The sequence below is a fragment of the Camelus bactrianus genome, chromosome 26 (genome assembly GCF_048773025.1).
Source record: "Camelus bactrianus isolate YW-2024 breed Bactrian camel chromosome 26, ASM4877302v1, whole genome shotgun sequence".
NCBI classification, from domain to species: domain Eukaryota; kingdom Metazoa; phylum Chordata; class Mammalia; order Artiodactyla; family Camelidae; genus Camelus; species Camelus bactrianus.
Window position 1 is genome coordinate 22,444,361 of NC_133564.1, and position 19,511 is coordinate 22,463,871.

A 19,511-nucleotide genomic window follows, 5' to 3' on the forward strand; every position below is an offset into this window, starting at 1 on the left:
AAATGCTCAAGTCATAAACAAGAGAATCCATTGATTGTAAATAAAGTAAAAGGGAGACATTACTGAGCAATTCCAACCAAGCAAGCTAATTAAACTCAGAGATGCTGTTTCCTGTTTCTCTGGTGTAAACACTGAGGCTGCTCCACCGCCCCCTCCACAACCTGATGTCCCAAGGCCACATCCCTCTTCTTTCCTTCCACTTTCCTTAAAGAGAATTCTGGATCATAAAGGAATGAGAATTGGTTCAACTTCTTCCCTAAAACGACTTGAGCTTCCTCTGCGTTTATATTTGTGTCATCTTATTAGAAGACGAGCTAACATCTATTATTAATTGATGCACTAATTAAAGCCATACTTGCAGTTTCCATTAGCTTATTCTCTAAATTCTCCAGAGTTGGCTGTCTGGTTTTAATCAAAACCAAATGGTAGTCCAAGTTCCCAGCCTAGAGCAGCTAGGAGGAAGTCATTCAGTGGAGGCACAAGAAAGCAGAAAAGATAAACAGATGATAGTTCACAACATTTGTGTCGGAAGAAGGATGCAGATATTGTGAGCTGCTTTAGGCATGTGATTCGGGGACTCTGTCATGCTGGAGGGAAGCAGTTGCAAGTGGTTAATGTCAGCAAGACTGTAATAGGATCAAGATGGAGTCTGTCTTCTGCTTTTCCAGCAGAGATGTGTGTGACTGGAGGATCCTGACCAGAGGTAACGCTGCATATGCTATGACACAAACTACTTTAATTCCGTGAAGGATTCTTGGGGTCGGCGAGATCTTGAAGAACACGTTCTATTTGCTGGATCCCTGGGATTTTACTTACAGATCTTCTCAGGTACAGTATATCAGGCTGCAGCATTTTAAATGAAGTAGCGTTTCGAAAGTTTTCAAATTTAGAAGAATTACGGTATTAAAAACTCTGAATGCATCTTGCGCTCTTAAAAGGGCTTTTGAAAGGAGCACTACTGCAAAGGTATTTGAATTGCATTGTGTGTATACATTTAATATAGTGGAAAAGTTGTAGAGGAAGGAGGGAACTGTGTTTTCTTTCCTTTTTTTTTTTTTTTTTTTCTCATAAGCAGTGTGGGATAGAAAAAGCCCTACAACTTTATGACTCTCCAGCTAATCACCTCAAGGGTTTTGACAAACTCACTTCAGTTCTGTGTAAAATCAGAACTCCTAAAACGCCCAGGCGGGCGGCCTCTGCTGGCCCCCTCCTCCCCTCCTCTTCCTTCAGTCTTACTCACATGCACACCACTCAGAGGCAGGAAATGCTTCCCAGGCAATCTGGGCCTGGTTGTGGAGGCCCCTTTTGCAAAACATCAGTCTGAATTTACTAGACAGAAGTCACTAGGAACGCCTTGACAGACTCCTGCTTCAGCTAAGGCTCCCTCCAGCTGCGGAGGGTGTTTTTGTTAGACTCACACACTGCGTAGAACTGCTTAGAATAGAGCCATGATCTCAGCCACGAAATGTGAACTTATATTTCGGAGAAACTAACGGAGACGGACTCCTTTCCTAGCCTGAGTGTTGAACCATGTCATGCCTCGGCGTTTCAGCAACTCCTTGTCTAGGTAAGACGCTGTGGACTATCTCTCTTTATGCTTTGAGTCAGTCTTTGAAGAGGCAGAAAGATTGAGAGAAATGTTAGCATCTTGCACGGAGTGGTGATTTCCTAAGTTTTAGAGCTGAGCCATGAAATCAGAAGTAGAAAAGATTTAGTAAGTAGAAAACTGTGAGTCAAATTGTTTTAGCAAAATGTCAATTCTTAAATAAGCTCTATAGAGATTTCACTCTTTTTACCCATAAACTAAGATCTTATTTTCATCACTTTTTAATCCTTATTTATGAACAGAGCCAGAAGACCAGTTTTCCTATTACATGGCTCGTATGAAACAAGTGTTCACACATAAGTCTGAGGTGTAAATGATTTTTCTTCTTTCCTCTTCTTTTGCCAACAGGAAGAGTAGATCCCACTAGAGTGACTTTTCTTAATAATGAATCTCCAAAGAAAATTTTGTGTCTCATTTAAAATGTGAAGATTGAATTCCTCAATATTTCCCCACCCAGTTTCAACCACAGGTCAAACTGCTAATGTACAGCTTAAATGATTCATTTTAAAAAAAGAGTGAACACGTGAAATTTTACAAATTATTTTCTCTCCTAAATAGTATTTAATCTGATTTTTTTAAATTTAAATGTCAGAATTGGATTTAATTTATATTAACTTTCCTAAATTCACACTATTCAGTGCTCAGATCATATTTTGTGTGAATATTTTTAAATAATTAAAGTATATGTCAATGACACTGACATTCATTATTACTATTTTAAGGCAGCCAGAAATCACTACAATCATATGAACAGCTGATCTGCATTCATAATTCATGTAATCATAAAATTACATTTCCACTGGGCTATAATGTCTTTAAGTTATCTTAAATGTTTGCATATGCAGTATGTGAAGAAAAAAATTTAGTAGTGACTGAAATAGCATAGAGTTTTAATGCATAACATACTGTTATATTTATATTTCTGAATATTTAGAACGAAAATCATTATTTTATAGAACTAATATAGAATGGTATGTGAAGGGAACAAATATCCATGCATGTTTCCAAATCTGTTAGATGAACACAAAATATACTAAATGAAAGATGAAAGCTGTTTTGACAGTTGGATCACAAGAAATCAAGTGTTTTAATTATAAACGTTTACGTAGTATAATGTAACCATTTGCTGTATTAGCTAATTATGCTTACATTTTATGTAGAATAACTTACATTGACAAATTTTAACTACTCAGTAACAATTTAAGTCATGTTTGACTTTTACAAATGATAAAAGAATTTGTTTTTAAGTATGTTAAAAATAAAATACTGACTTTTCTAAATTACAGCTTAATAAAATCCCTCAATAGAATTTTAAGGAAGGAAACAATATAAGAGGTCACCTCTTCTAACACTATCTTAAAGTTGCCAAAAAGGGAGCTGAAGGGAGCTGAAGAATGACATTTAAAAATGACCTGTCCAAGGTCACACCATTGGTTAGTAGGAGATGACAGTGGAACCATAGTCCCCTATGTCATAATCCAGATATCTTTATATCACATAACCTTGCTCTCAAATAAAGCATGCATGGTAAAGTATAAACATATTCGTATCTGGTGGAAGGCTTCTTTAAAAAGAAAATTGGAATGCTTCTTTAAAAAAAAAAAAAGGCTTACAGTTGCCATCAGTGTTATAGTGTGGGAAAAAAAATCATGGTTTTAAAAGAGAATCAAATTTACTAAGTAGTGAAATTTTCTCAAATGGAAAAGTTTCCTTATGCCTTCAACAAACACTTTAAAGGAGTAACTTGTTTGTGACTGTTTTGTTACATTTCATGTTTATGCCAAGAAAGTCAATCCATATTAATTTTAAACTGATGTTTCTTAAAAAAAAAATAGGACTAGAAAGAAGCTTGTCTGATTTATATCCTTGTATCAAATGATATCATTATAAATTACCAACCCAATCAGTGATGTTCAGAAAAGATTGTACTGCCCCCCATTGGAATCTCATGTACCCAGACATTCTTTTATTTATCTAACCTAAATCTCTATTGCTGCAGCCTATTTCTAGTCCTTTGGGTTTCTTGGTGGAAATGTAAAACGCCTAAATGGGTATATGAAAACATAAGTGTGCATTCTAGGCCAAGTAAACACACATCCTTGTATCTTCCCTCCTGCAGCCTATTTTCAGTTCTTTAATTGGTTCGTGTATCTACCCTGAGCCTTCTACAAAGTCCTGTAGTTGCAGAACACAGGATTTCTTACAGTCTGCACTTGGACCAGCACAGTGTGAACTGGAAATGATGGCTGTTTCATCTGTACCGTGCTTCATACATGCCAGCATATGTTGCCGCACGCCAAAACACTTTACTTTCCACTGCAAGAGCCTTTCTTACAAAACTAATATGTGTCATTTCTTTGGAGAAAGTGTGAATCATGATACCTTTTTCTCCTATTTTTGTGAACCAGATTGGATTTCCTGATGTTATTACCACTTAAAAGATATGCTATTCAACACTTCCAGTGTTTTGGCACTCCGCACTATTGGAATGAGGAATAAATGCAGTAAAGCAATAGCCTGTATAACTGATTGCATGATTACAAGGGGCCCTAGTAAAAGAGAGTACATCATTTTATTTTTTTTCTTGAAGACATTATAATAAAAAGAGAATTTTTCTGATCTGTATGCAAACCTGCCCATACCATACACCTCACTACAAATAATTTAGGCATGGTTTAATCTTACATATAGAGGGTGGGTCTTACAGGGTTAAAATAAGTCTAAATTGGGATATTTTTAAAGTATTTTTGTTGTGATTTTGTGTGTTTCCTCTTGGAGAATGAATGAACTGGTGTCAGTATCATCTTATAGTGAGAATCTCTCTAGAAATCACTGTAGTACCGCAGAGTTCCAAATGAGAGATGACTTAGATCTAGAGCAGAAAACTTTATTATCAAAATAGAGAAATGTCAAGAATTGTACATGAAAATTTAAAAAGCATGAGAGAAAATTCCTCCAGATTTGAGGAAGTAGCATAAATATTGTACTTTTGTCCCCCTCACATGAATGATAAGCCCCTTAATTGCACAATTTAAATTGAAAAGGTTTACAGAGAAGCCCAAATCCAGATTGACTTTGGTTTGGGTATAGAAATGCAGTGTTTACGTCTATGGTTCTAGTTTGGTGTTAAACTGCTGGTCAATTCATAGAGTTTTGAGAAATAGATGGGCTTAGTTTTTAAGGAAGAATAAATATGGTGAAGTGTGGCTCTTGAGGCCTAGTTTTAAAGAGACTATTGGTTTTGATTCAGTGGATTATAGGGTATATAAGTGAACTTGAAAAGATAAAATAAGAATTCCAATGCAAAAAAAAAAACCCAAAACAAAAAAAGCTGAAAGGCAGCGTAAACAGTGTGTATATGAACTTGCTCATGAATTAAGATAGAGGACTGAAAAAAAGCAGTTGGAGCTGCCTGTAAGTGTGAAAAGGTTTTCATATCTGAGTGAAATAGCAAAATGATATAGCAATACAACTCAGATAATCCACAGGAAATCAGCCCTTTAATAGAAATGAGATAGAAAGGAAGTAGGAAGATCAGAAAGCAAGTTTAGAAATCCAGTGAGTGTTTCTTTTTATTCCCAGTGATTGGCAAATGCCTAGCATGCCAGGTATTGTTGATACCTGTTTGTCAATAAATGTATGTGGAATAAATAGGAGGGAGAGAGGGAAGAAAGGGAAAGAAAACCAGTGTTGAAGAGTGGGTGTTGTGAGACTTTTAAAATTTTTTCCAGACATCCTGTAATGATAGAATAATAATTTTTAAAGGGGAAGGAAAATAAGAGGTTGGCAAGAGTCATCAGAGCCTGAGGCCAGAGGTTAACAACACTCTTACAAGATGACATTACAAGTTCATTAAAAACAAGAAGTAAGCATAAGTCTCCAGAAATAGTTCAAAATTAAAAGTTACACGAGGCTAGTGAGAGTGGAGCACTAGTGAATTTTCCACCATTTAAATGGGGTGGTGTATTGGAAAGGTCATGAGTAGAGACAGAAAACTGGCTCTTTGCATCTTTGCCATTGGATGCTCTGTGATGTCAAGCATACCCCATACCTACTTTGAGCTTCTGCTTTTTACTGGTAAAGTTGGGAAGGAAAACAATGCAAATATTTGTATCACCAGGTCATCTTGAGCATCAGATGAGATGTTTGTTGTATGTGCAGATTGTTTCACATACAGTATAACAGACAAACCTTTGTTTTAAAAAAAAAACAAAACATAGTTCAAATGAATCAAGAAAGAAAGAATCATAGTGTTTCACATTGTGGTTAAATCACTCTCCTATATTGAAATAAGATGGGCATGTAAGTTACAGTTCCAGCCCTTACTCAGCCATGGATTCTGCAGCTGAGACTTGTCAAAAACTAAAGGAGTCATTTCCATCACCATCATCATCATCATGTCATTTAGTATATGGTGTTCTTGCAATATGCCATGGATTAAGTGCTCTCCTTACATTAATAGCTCATTATTATTACAGTTCAAATATTATTTCCCCCTCCTAATTATAGAAGTGAGAAAACTGAGGAACACAAAACCTAGGTAACTAATGCAAAGCACCAGAAAAAGCATAAAATTTCTTTAACAGATATCTTGCCTTCACAAAAAATAGGGACAATAATCACTGTAAGTGCTAGAGGTTGAGCTAGTTACTTAGTCCTGACAATATTTCTCCCCATAAAATCAGGACAATGATAGTACTCACTTCATAGAATATTTGTGAGTATTATTACTAAAGAAGATAGTGTAAATATAGCACCAAATACAGGACCTGATCCACAACTTAACAAATGAATTAATGCTTTTTTTTTTTACTACTTAAATGCTTAACAAATGAAAGCTTTTTTTTTTACTACTACCATAATCATCGCAAGTTTCTAAGGCATCTGCTGTTGCTTGGGTATATAGGGCACTTGGTAGTAAAAACAAGCTCAAGATGTACATAGGCAGATGACAAAATGAGATGAGAATAATAGATATTAAAAACAGAAGACTAAAGTTGGTATCAGAGGCATCAATCCCTGGTAGGATACCAACCTAACAGAAATAGCTATATTCTTAATGATTTCATGTTCTTGATTTCAGTGAAAGTTGCACTTAACAAGTGACTGAAATCTCAGTATCCTGTTGTCACCTAGCTGTCGGAGCACCTGTGTTGGTGCAGCCCTATCTCTTATTTACATTTAGTGATTACTGAATCTACCGTTAGGAGTGTTCTTAGAAGTGAGAGCAAAGTTAAAAATAGAAAGTGGCCACTTAAAGTAAAGCCACATCTCACCATGCTAATAATAAAGCATTATAATTCATGTCCCTTGTGGAATAGAAGTATCTTTCTATAATAAGGCAAAACCGCATTTCAATTATATTGCTTTGCCATTAAAAAAAAAAAAGACAGGAAAACTTTTGATATCAAATTTAACTCTAAGCTATTTCCTGTTGCATGAAAAATTCCAAATGAAATAATTTCAGAACAAAGGCAATACTTTTCTTTGGTTATAAGGGAGTCTACAGAAAAGAGATACCAAGTCAAAAAACCAAATGATTAATTATTCGTTAAGGAATTTGCAGAAATATCAAAGATACAGTGTAGTTCTAGATGGTCAAAGGGTTGTGCATGGGATTGAGAAGACTGTGTACTTAAAAATAAATACAAAACATGGAAGCCCAAAGAAAGATAGAGATATCTAGAAATTACTGCGTCCATGATGCAATATTGTGCCCCAAGACTGTATTAATTCTGGGGTCTGTTGGAAACCAGTTATCACCAGAAAAGCCTTAGTGGTATCAGCCAAATATCATGACATGTTTCAGGAGTTCCTCAAATTACACATGGTTGTTTAAGAAAATGTTCCGAGAGTCTGCAAACCTGGCTAACCTGAGCTATAAAGTGGTGATAAGTCAAATACTGCCAGTATCTGGGCTCTTCCCTGAAAGGAAATTAAAAACAACTGAGGATCTACTAAACAGCAGGAGGCTGGAGGTAAAAAATAGGGCACTCAGAAATAATAACTTGCAATTTTGTAACAGTCTGCTCTTTTCTGATGAGTGCACTTCTAGTGGATTGACAAAGTTCATTTTCAAATGTACTTGATTCCTGGAATATATTTGACTCTGAGAGCTAAGAAGAAGAAAAAATTTCCAAGCTCAGTAAAACTGATACATACATAAAAATAGGTAAACGTTTTAAAAGAAGTTTTAATTGGGTACCTACTTCTTCATTTTTCTTCTAAAGACCCAAAATGATGGAAGTTTGGATGTGTCTCTTGGAAAAAGTGATATACTACTTATTCCACTGACTTAGTTCATTATAGGTGATTTATTCTGTAATTTACTGAGACTTGATGATTTCCAGACAGCCTGAAGAGATGGAAGCTTTTTCGTATATAATATTTTAAGCTTCATTAAGCAATTTACCAATAAAGAATTTTAGTAAGAGTTTGTTTTTTCCACATAATGAGTAAATTCCAACATTTGACAAAGTATATAAAAGTAGATGGATAATGATTTTGTGAGGGATTAAGACACAGATTGCTACTAAAGAAAGGAAATCTGCATGAAATCATACAGAGATAAATCCTTACATCATGTTATTAAAGGTTTTTCTCTCCCACAGCCTAATTCTAGCCCTAATTTGAATTAGATAGCATGAATATTTTAAAGAAAAAGCACTAATTGTCTTTTACTAAAAGTTGGCTGCCCTGATTAGATCTATAGAAATACTTTTTTGCCATGTGTTATCATTTTTATTTTGCTATTCATGCATTTACGTAAAGAGATTAAGACTAACCATATCTGTTCTAGGCTTTCTAATTGATCCTGAGCATCTTGAATATGTGAGATCAGTTTTGCAGTGAAAAGCACCTCTCTCATGTTATCACTGAGTTATAGAAAAGTAGAAGGTGCCCAAATGTGCACAGTTTAGTTTGCTAGATAATTTGTTCTTTGACAGCCCCATCAAGAAAATGAATTTCATTTTGACCTCCACAAATGCTGTCAGGAAGACTTACTTTGCCATTAGTGAGCACGCATTTGAAGAACTATATTAAGCTGTGATATGTCTGTTTATATCTTGCTGATTCTGTTCTAACTGTCTCATTCAATTCAATAAGCATTTGGGGGGCACTTAACTATTTGCAAAGGTGACTCCCTGAGCACAGACCAAGATACATTAAAATGTCAGATCACTATAGGATGTTAGGATTCCCCATCTCTCCTCTCCGACGTTGTGTTAGCAACAAAGTGGGCCAATGTAGAAATGTCCTTTTCTTGCATGTTAGAGAGTTTAACCTACTTTTAATTAAGAGAATGTTTCCCTTATATCTTCTCTTCCTTCCCCCAGTAACTGAGTACATGCTGTGTGGTAGCTATTATACATATATATGCATTAAAGAAGTAGTAGGAGAAAAACATGACCTGGAAATGTAACATGGGATGGGTAATTAGGAAGAAAGACCCTAAGGGAAACTGGAAGTAACTCCAGCCATTTAAGGAAAAAAGTAGGGAAATTAAAGAGAAAATGGTAGTACTATTATGCCTTTATTTTCCCTTGTATTAAATATGCAGCATCTGTGTGAAAGTATTTAAAAGCAATCCAGGATTCAATCTTGTGTGTTTGTATCTGTGTCTGTGTCTGTATGTCTGTCTATACATATATATATATACATATATATGTGTGTGTGTGTGCATATATGTATGCATGTCTATCTATGTCATCTGTGTTCTGAAAGGATAAAATGAGATAATATATATTTAGGTTTATATTCGCAATGTTTAGCAGACTGTGCAGTCCACTGGGCACTACATGAACACTAGTTGAACTCATGATCATACCAGTCAGAGTTACTCTCAGTTCTACGGAACTGCCCACTTGATTTCAGCCACAAGTACTTCATTTGTGCCATATTCTTCCAGGCTGTATTATCAGCAATAATGATTCTCATCAGGGTTTTCTTCCCTAAGGACAATTGCAAGACTGAAATATAAGATAAGTGTCTGTTTCAGGAGCAAGTGCAGAGGCATGATCATTTGATACCAGAAATAGGTTAAGGATTCTCAAACTAGAATATCTTCCGTTGATTTTTAGTACAATAATATTCCATTTTGATTAATTTTAAAACATACACTGTATGTCACAAAATGCTTATGTTAATGAGTGCTAAGTGTTACTAAATTAACCCAAATAATAAATTTTAAATCACTCTGTGTCTAAACATCCTGCTCACTAATATGCACTCATAAAAGCAAATGTGGACATTTCACAAATATTTTCCAGAATCATTGCATTAGAGGTACATAGAGTTTCTTGTAATACTAATACAGTGGTGTTTGAACAAATGCATTTAAGAAGTGAAAAATCCCCATGGAAATTCACTTCATAAAATCAACACCCTGGAATGACCTACACTTTTCCAGATTCTTCATCCAAATCCTCAGCAGCTGAGCTCATTCTGAATGAAACTGCATAAAAAATTATTTTAAAAAGGCAATAGAAGTTTGCAAAATAAGTAGTTAGGAGTTCGAAATACAATTTTGAATCAGGCAGCCTGGTGAGGAGGCCCAAAGGGAAAGTCGGGTCTTTCACAAAGACTTCTCAGTCTTAGAGGACAGATTCTAGTCAATTTAGATGACAGAAAATGAGGCAAATGTGCTCAGATGTGATGAACAATAATCCAGTACTCCTTTTAACTAATATCCTGTTTAGCCTTTAGATCCTGAAGGCAGATTTTAACTATAAATCTTACAAATCAGAATGTACATAGGAAGTGTGAATAAGAAAGCTGGTAGAAATAATTTTTTTTAAACTCTATCAGACCATGATATATGAAATGAATATTCAAAATGTAGTGATGATGGTCATAATGACAGAACATTTTATGTCTTCAAAATAAGACACTATAAATTCACAGGAATGATTTGGAAATGTCCAAAGAACCTAGATTAGAAGTTAGGCCAGAAAAAGTTAATGCTGTATTGAATCTCTCTAATTTACAATCTCTCTTTGCAGCTAGATTGTCTCAGATCTTGTTGAACTGTCTTTCTTTGACATTATAAAAATACTTAACCTACTTGCCAAGGTTGAGTGTAACAAGTTAATTAATATTATGGTAAGGACTTAAAGGCAAAAATTGTATGTAATCTGTTCCCCGAGGGGTTAATAAAACTCTTTCTCCTTCATAGAAGAAATAAAACCAGAATTCAGTCTCAACTTAAATGTAAATGTGGCTTAGGAATGACACAGTAATACCACTTGGCATTTCATAAGTTAGCCTGCTCTTTCTACACTGGATAAAAATAAAGAAAAAAAAGCATCTAAAACAGAACCGCCCTATTACAACCCAAATTTGCCCATGAAAGCAGAAATTTTCTGGCCTGCATCTATGCGTTTTTTCCACTTTCCGTAGCCTCCCACACTATAATGACTTATGCATGGAATTCAGGGATTTTATATTTTCTTTTGAATGCAAAATGAATGCCAACATGGAAAATGTGAATGCTGACCATTTTCAAAGATACTCACAGACCTTTAAGGGAACCAAATGGTATCCAGAATGATACTTGGTCAGTCTCGGGTACCAGAATTCTAGTACATTCCTTAACTGCACTGGTCTTTAGAGGATGGGAATATTTACCTTTCTGGCATGGGCTTAGTCAGAATAGCTTGAAACGTCTGGTGGGGAGTCAGAGTCCTTTTCAATAGACTGAAGTGACCCAAAACCAGCACAGCAGTTAATCTTGTTTATGGCTGAAATCAATAAGCCAATCCATGTTACGTGCTGACAGTTCTTGTGTGGCGTAAAAACCAGAAGTGTCTGCTCTTGAATGGGATTTTTCTTTTCCAGTCAGGCATTTGGTTTCATTATGGGACAACATTTGGGTTAGTCATTTTTATAAGGTTGAGTTTACATTGGTATAATTTGTTGCCTTTAACTAAGGCTTTGAATAATTCAAGGCAAAAAGGATAGATATGTGGAATGTGTTTATATTCTGACCTTATCTTATGCCTGGTTTTCTTGTTTACTTAAAATTTTATGGCCAAATTCTAACAGAAGTATACAAACTAAACTCCTTAGAAGCCAAAGAATGAGACTGAAGTTTCTGAAGAATTGTTTCAATTGTGTTATCATCCTCACGTCTTCTTTTTGCTTCACTTAAATTCCTGCCTGAAGAGTTTAGAATAAACATATACATAAATACATAGAATAAAATATACATTATAAGACTCGTGGAGGAAAGAGGTGGTGGTGGAATCCCCTTCCTTGGAGACAGTAAAGTTTGTTGGCTGTGTAAGCCTAGGTCTTAGAACCAGGGCCTAGTTTGAATCGGGCTTACCTCCTAGGTATATAACATTGGGCAAGTTTTCTAATTTCTCTAAGCTTCAGCAGTTCTAGCTTGCTAGCTGGTAGTAACAGCAGTGGGTTGCATGCAAATGTGTTTATCCTAAGGCATTGTAAATGGTGTGTTATGCTTTCTTATCTATGAATTATGTGTGAATATGAGCTAAACTGGATTACTCCGTGTTTCTTAGTCACTCCCTAGAGTAAATACATCCCGGTGGTTTGGGATTTGTATTTAGGTCTTTCACACACTAATACATTACATGTGCTGTCTCTATAGCTCAAGTTTTGCATGAACAGTTCCCCAATGGCCTTCAGTGCAGCTTAAACTAAACAGCCAGTAGATTTCTATAAAAATTTGTGTCCACAAAAGTAAATCAGGAAAACTTGTAAGCTAGAGCAACAAGTTTCTTCTGGTGAATTTTATTAAGGATAAGCAATCCAAATATTTTCTTCTTGGAATTTTAAATGTTCAATATGTGTATCTTTAATCATTAATAGATCAGTCAATCCAGCTGCTTTAGAAAGTACTGTCAAGAATTTTGGGCCAGGAATATTAAATGTGAGATTTTCTTCTAATATTAGGCTGTTTCTTAAAGAAGTAACCCTATTAAGACTATTAAACAGAAGCTTTGTAAAATCTCTTAATCTTTCAGAGCGCAGATTAAGTGCTCTCTTTTCTAAGGTAGAATTATATCCTGAACAACTTTTTTTTTAGTTTTTAATAGGTGGTGAAATGGCAACACGTACCTTCTTCTTCAGTCAGTGAATCTGAAGTAACCTTTCATCAAGTTTCATCTCCTCTGGTCTCATTTGGAATGTATCGCTCTGTCTGTTGTTAAACTACGATGACATGTCTGTAGCTATCAGAAAGAGAAGCTGGGAAGAACATGTGACACAATGGATGGGACAGCCTTTTAATTCTAATGAGTGTAACACAGCATGTCATCATGGACTAGTAGCTGACAGCTTGCAGGCAAGTATGGAAAAAGATGCAACTCTGAATGTGGACCGCAAAGAAAGGTGTGTTTCACTACCAGACTGCTGTCATGAGTCAGAGCTGAGAGATATTCCTGGGAGGCCAATGGGTCACGTTTCAAAGGAGGTGCATGAAGATGACAGCCACGAAGGTGAAGATCAGTTTCTTTCTCTGGAAGCCAGCACGGAAACACTCGTGCATGTTTCTGATGAAGATACCAACTCTGATCTGTATCTTACAGATGATAAACAAAGTTTAACTACTCAAGGGCCTAAAACGGCAGACCAACGTAGCGTCAGAGGAGCAGGCTCCTTAGTAAAGACGCTGCCCATCATGGAAAGTAACCAAGATTCTTATAACTCTTGGCAAATGTCTGGTGGAGCTGATTTAGTGCTGGTAGAAGAAAAAGGGGAGAGAAAAGTTGTTGACATGGTGAGTAAAAGCCTGGAGCTTTGTAATGATATAAGCATAAGTGAAATAAAAGATGCATCCAAAATAAATACATGCAATTCTTTGAATGTGACAGATATTGGGCCGGAAAAGCAGTTGCTTAATTCTGCTGTAATTGCTCAGCATCGAAGGAAACCCGATTTCCCTAAAGATGAGCATGAAAGAAACACCTGCAGTGTAGTACAAGACGAGTTCTTGGCTAGTCCTTGTGCAGACAGAGGACTGCCGTTATTAAAAGCAGATTCTGGAAGCTGCCTTCTGCAGCCTCCTTCCTGCCCAAATGGAATGTCAGCTGAAAATGGCCTGGAGAAGAATGGTTTCTCAGAACAGCAAAACAAAAGTCTTCCTGAGGTCAACTCAGGAGATGGCATGCAGTGTTTACACTTAAAGGAGACTCTGGCCACCCAGGAACCCACAGATAACCAAGTCAGACTTCGCAAAAGAAAGGTAAGACACTTGCATTGATTATCTGGCTTTTGGAGTTTTATAAATATCCTTGTTTCCATCACTTATTATTTTGCTGGGATTAAAAAACTATGTGGAGGTTTCTTTGGCCCAGTAGCATAGTTGTATAGCTCAAAGAACATCTTCTTGGGGAAACCATCAAAATATGTAAAAATTAAAATAGTATAACCGATCCATTTCACTAATAATATTTACTATGGTTCATGAACATTCTATTTTGGAATTGTGTTGAAGACAGAACTGGTTTCACCTTCTTTAGTTAAAGTTAAATAGCCACCAGATAGCTCATAGTTAAAGGCCAGTCTGGAGAGTGAGCTCTAATTTTTAGAAAGAATGTCATGGTATTTTTTATTACAATCATTTATTTGGGCTTGTTTCTTTTTCCCTTCAGAAAGTATATTTTATTATAATAAAAGTGATGTAAAACACATATTAAAATGAGCCTTTTACATATACTAAGGCAATAGTATCCCTTCCCCCAAAATATGCTGATGTTGTTTTAAATGATACCCTGGTACATTCACTATCAATAGCTTTTTTAAACTCTTGACAATAACTGAAATACATTTTTGTGCCAAGTTACCTTTGATTAATCCTGTAGATGCTATGCTCCCCTGAGAAGTTTTCAAGTGAGAAACACAAGGGTTGGAGTAGAACTACATGAAATATGGCTTAGTTAGTGAACTTTTGACCAAAGTTTGTCAGGTCTTTAGGATTTCCCCAGCATTCTGCCAACAAGGTAGTACTGTATAATCCTGATGTAAATACAAGTACAGTTCCTTCTATAAACCCAACATGCCTATTGGCATTGAAAAAAAAAAACCCCTGCAAGCTGGACCCTTTAGTGCAAAATCCTTGTCCTTCCCTTGATATATTAATCCATAATTACAATTCTTCTGAAACAAAACTAAGATTCTTAGCTCTGTTCAACCAGGGCTATCCACAATGAGAAAAAAAAAAATCTCCAACTCTGTTTGTCCTGAAGAAATCTGGTTTCCATAAACTGTGGTTTTGCTAACAAACTGGATCAGTAACATGTCATAAGTTAGTAAGTGAAGTCAAAGAACTTACAGCAAAGATCAATAGGCTCAAACTACAGGCCAACAGAGCATTCTGTGCTTCTGGGAAACCCTTCCTTACATAAATTGTATTAAAATGTTAATGCTGCATAAAGTTGTTATGATTGGAATGCTCAGGTTGCTTTTTCAGAAATGTCCATATACTCTGCCAAATCTGTTGGAGGGAATGCAATAATGACATAAGAAAGTATTAACTGACCTATGACATAGCACCCCTAAAATAAGACTAACCCTGCCCAACTGCCGACAGAAACATTAAACATTCCAGAAACATATGCTCACCACTTGGACATTTATATCAATACTAAGAATGCTAGAAAGAATTTGCTCTTGGGCATGTCACTATAGCATGGTCGTATTACAAGTGCCGTAATTATATCTCATTTACAAGTTCTAACTTAAATACTCTATTTTAAACATTTCATCATTCTAAAGTGCAGTGGCATTGTCTGGTGGAGTATTTGCTTTGACTCTACAACTCACTTGGGATGCTTTGTAATAAACAGATTAAATACAAATTTTCAGATTGGAATTTACCCTGGGAAAGTACGGTTATGGGAGAAGCCTCTAGAATCAAAATGTGTAGGAATTTTTGTTCTATTTGGTATTGAATAAGTGTTAAAAATAGCTCTGAATTGCCCACTAGCCATTCTAGAACCTTACAAAAAATAATTTTAAAAATTCATAAAGATATAAGTACAGAGATGTTCATTATTGTATTATAGGTTACTGACAAGAAAAAGATACAAGCAAATTTCCATCAATAAAGGATGTATAATGACTGTTTATCTATAGTTTGGAATGCTATGCAGCCATCAAAAAGCTGAAGTGAGAGCCACCTGCTCTGACTGAACAGTGCTCATGATATAGTATATCTAGAAAAAGACAGTGGCAGACCAGTATTTACAGCACCCCCCCCCAACCTTATATAACAAAATATGTGGACAGAGGTATAGACGGGGTATGAACCTCTCTGGATGACTAAATAGGAGTATGTGAAATTCTAGATAAATAGGCATAAAATTGTTGATAGCAATTACTTTGAGAGAATGGAATTAAAAACATGGAAGCAGGGGATTTTCCTTTTTTCATCTATATAAATTTTATAAAAAGTGATAGCATGATGGATAAGATACATACAGTGAACAGAAGTACAGAAACAAAAAATACTAGATATATAAACTGTTTGAAGCATTTTCTGCATGGCACAAAACAACCCTTTATCTGTAAAGTTATTCTGATTATTATTACTTGTATGAAATGGAAACAAGTATTTATAAACTTTTTCAACATATCAACAAAAGTTTCAATCAACTACTGGATTCTAATACTGAAATAACCAGTCTAAAACAGATAAGCCTTTTGGAGAGACACGTGGGCCACATTTTCATGTCTGAGATATTAGGTGCCAGATTCTGAAAAGAGTTTGCTTAGTTGTCTTGTATCTTTAAACTATTTGTCAACCATGGTGACAGCTTTGAGATTAGAGCTTAGAAAGGTGAGATAGAAAATAAACTAATAAACCTTTAGTTAGAGAACTGTATTCAGCTCATTATCTGATGGTCACATGAGTGAACCAAATCCTTCACTGAATTTATGAACATGATTTTTTTTGTGGGAGAGGTCAGAATATAATCAGGTTCTAAGACTTGAAAAAAAAATGACGAACACAGAAACAGTTTGTAAGAGTAATCTTCAGAATGCACTGAAATATTACTCCAGAGATATCATTGTACTTTAGATATAAATTATCGTTCCTTGAAACCTATAAATATTGGCAGACATTTGTTGTTTAGCATGATGTATTTTTTCTTGTTTTCTAATGATATTTCTGGCCGTGAAGAGAGCCACACATACTTATTAGGAGTCTCAATTGGAGATGACTGCATTTGTAGTATATGTAAATATTGACCTTTTAAGCTAATAATTCTCCCAAATATGATGAAATATATCATTAAATTGAAGCCACTGAAATCAAGAAAAACTAAATAGATCATGAGCAGACATTAGCAAATGAGCCAGAAGGTCGTGTGGTGTATGACCAGCGCTTACAGAGCGCGGGCGGGTCTTTGGGGTAAGACAGCTGGTTAAGAGCAAGTCTCAGAGACAAATTCCAAAGAAATGTGGAGGAGGGAGACAGCCTAAGAAGTGGTCTCTTCAAACCAAATGAGATGAGAAGATGGAAAATATGTAGGGAAAGACTTGAGGTTAGACTTTTTTTAAACAGCTAGTGTATTTGTTCTTGATGGCGGTTTGCTAATTAAAGAGAGTTCAAAATTCAGTCTTCCCCAGAGACTGTTTTAATAGTCCCAAAATTTTTGAATAGTCATAGTAGTTATAGAAATTTATGGAAATATTTTTATTGGCTCTCATGAGACATAATCCATATTACCAGGCAAAATAAACTACAAAAGATAATGCAGAAATGATCTGAATTTTGAGAAGACACCTAATTCCACATGTGAACAAAACCTCACACTCTTAACAGTAAACTGAACTGTACCATTTATGCTATAGATTTGACTGCCATCCCAGAAAACCAGCATAAATTTGGCCTGACCTATTCCTTCTCTCACACATATGTAATAATTGGGAATAAATAGTTCTGAACCAATATGTAGGCCCAATGTTTTCAAAACCTTAGACCTCTTTTATCTAATGGCTCTACCACCTTCAGCCTTTATCCATATTTGGATCAGTCAGAAGAGGAAAGGGTGCAGGGATGGTCACACCCCCGGGTAAAGGCAGGCTCCAGAAGGAACACACTTCCTTTTTTACTTGTATTTCATGTGCTAGAACAACTTGGCTGCATGGCCACACATAGCAATAAAGGCCGAAATGGAGTCTACATCCTGAAATGTCTGCTAAAAATTCTGTTGTCAGAAAAGGAGAAAACTTATATTGAAGGATAACTCATAACATGACTATGTTAAGGAACAACATAAACATAACATAACATAAATATATCCCAGTGTATCATGGCACATTGTGAATGAAATAAATGGGCTGCGTATATGTTCTGTGGTATTCTGTATGAATCCTTGATGCTTTCATGTCACACTACATAATACCTTTCCGTGTTTGGAAACTGTTTATATGTTGAAGTAATGTTGATCAAGTGCTATGCTCTTTCTATGGAAAAATTGCCCAGGACTAAATCATTATACAGGACATACTGTACTTTATCTCAGGACAAATGTAATACATTAGTTAGCAATGACTGAAAAAAATCAGATATTTTCTCCTTACCTTATCTTTAAAATACATATAGATTTGGTAAAAGCACACCTATACCTGAAATGACTTTCTTGTTTGTTTCTGTGACCTTCCTGGTCCTTTCTGTTCTCTGAATGCCTAAATGGGAGCCTTGTAGCATGAGAAGAATTGACCAATGGGTGACATAAAAAACATAGTAAATTATTCAGAAGGTAGAATGGACTAAGATAGGAGGCCAGCTAGAAGAATATAAAAGGGAAAGAAAAAATTGTCTGAGAAATGAAAACCAAAAAGATGGTTAAGCTCTGGCCCTAAGACATGTTGAATGAAAGTAAGGACTAGTGGAAGAACCAGAGTTTGATAGTAAGCCTAGTGTCAGCTGACTAAGAGGGAAGGAGTGGGAAGCAGGGTGAAGTATACACAGCTCTGCAGACAGACTCATAGTATCAGTATGATTTTACATGGAAGTCACATTTGTTTTAAAGACCCAGGCTTATTGAGCAGACTGTATTGTTTTTAAACCTTTTTCCCTAAGTCTAACATTAGGGCTACCAGGGAAAAGTTATTATCAAGTGGAAAGTCCAATAACACCAGATCTTCTCAGCCATATGTTTTAGCTGGATTCGTGTCCCAGGTAAACTGATAGCTTTGGAAGCTCATTTTGGGTGTCAAGCCACTGAAAACCATCAAATTATTTCATGCCATTGAAACTGGGTTTTGCCTCATAAACAACTAGAGAGCCAGAAACATATTTGGAGATATTTGGGGCTGAAATATTTTGCTTTATGATAAACATAATTCTCCTGAAACCAACCAGAAGTGCAAAACCATTTAATTATATGATAAAGGATAACACTAGATACAGTGTCAGGTAAAATTAATCAGTAATAAATATTGAGCATCTTCAACATCCTAGATCCTGTTCTATACATGGTACACCACCAAGAGCCAGAAGTGAAGTTCCTTATATTGTGAAGCATATAGTCCCTGAAATGCTGCTGGACTCCCCAAATACAGCTTCTGTATGAGTAACACGTAAGGCAAGCACTGAGGGAGGGAACAGCCGTGAGAGAGAAAGGGGGAAGGGGAGCAGAGGGCACAGGAGGAATAGGGTCGGGTAGAAGGACAACAGGAAGAGACAGAGAGAGAGAAAGGTGGGCTAAAATAAGGTACCAAGAGAAGCACCAGTCAATTGCAAGAAAAAGCAACCATACAGTTCCTTGACCTGAAGTGGACTTGTAGCAGGCTGGACTCAGATTCTATTCCAACATGACAGAGATAATTATGGTTATCACCAGCAGACGTTTAACAAGGGATGAGGAACATGAATTTGACTCCAGCAGTAACAGTTCAGGTGGAGACAAATTCTTGTCCCTGTCATTTC

The 19,511-nt window shown here is 35.9% G+C and overlaps 1 protein-coding gene across 6 annotated transcripts in view; it reads left to right on the forward strand.

Moving 5' to 3' along the window:
• The first annotated feature begins 440 nt into the window (after positions 1 to 440).
• DLC1 (DLC1 Rho GTPase activating protein) overlaps positions 441 to 19,511 on the forward strand; it is a 344,906-nt gene continuing 325,835 nt past the window's right edge. For 2 of the 6 annotated variants that reach the window (XM_074353514.1, XM_074353516.1), the window contains exons 1-2: positions 1,248 to 1,567; positions 12,657 to 13,814. In XM_074353514.1, the coding sequence (XP_074209615.1) occupies positions 12,792 to 13,814 (1,023 nt within the window). In that variant the 5' untranslated portion in view covers positions 1,248 to 1,567; positions 12,657 to 12,791. Of the gene's footprint in view, positions 829 to 1,090; positions 1,568 to 12,656; positions 13,815 to 19,511 lie in introns of those variants that run through there. The other 4 variants (XM_074353515.1, XM_074353521.1, XM_074353522.1 and 1 more) reach the window with 4 other exon arrangements.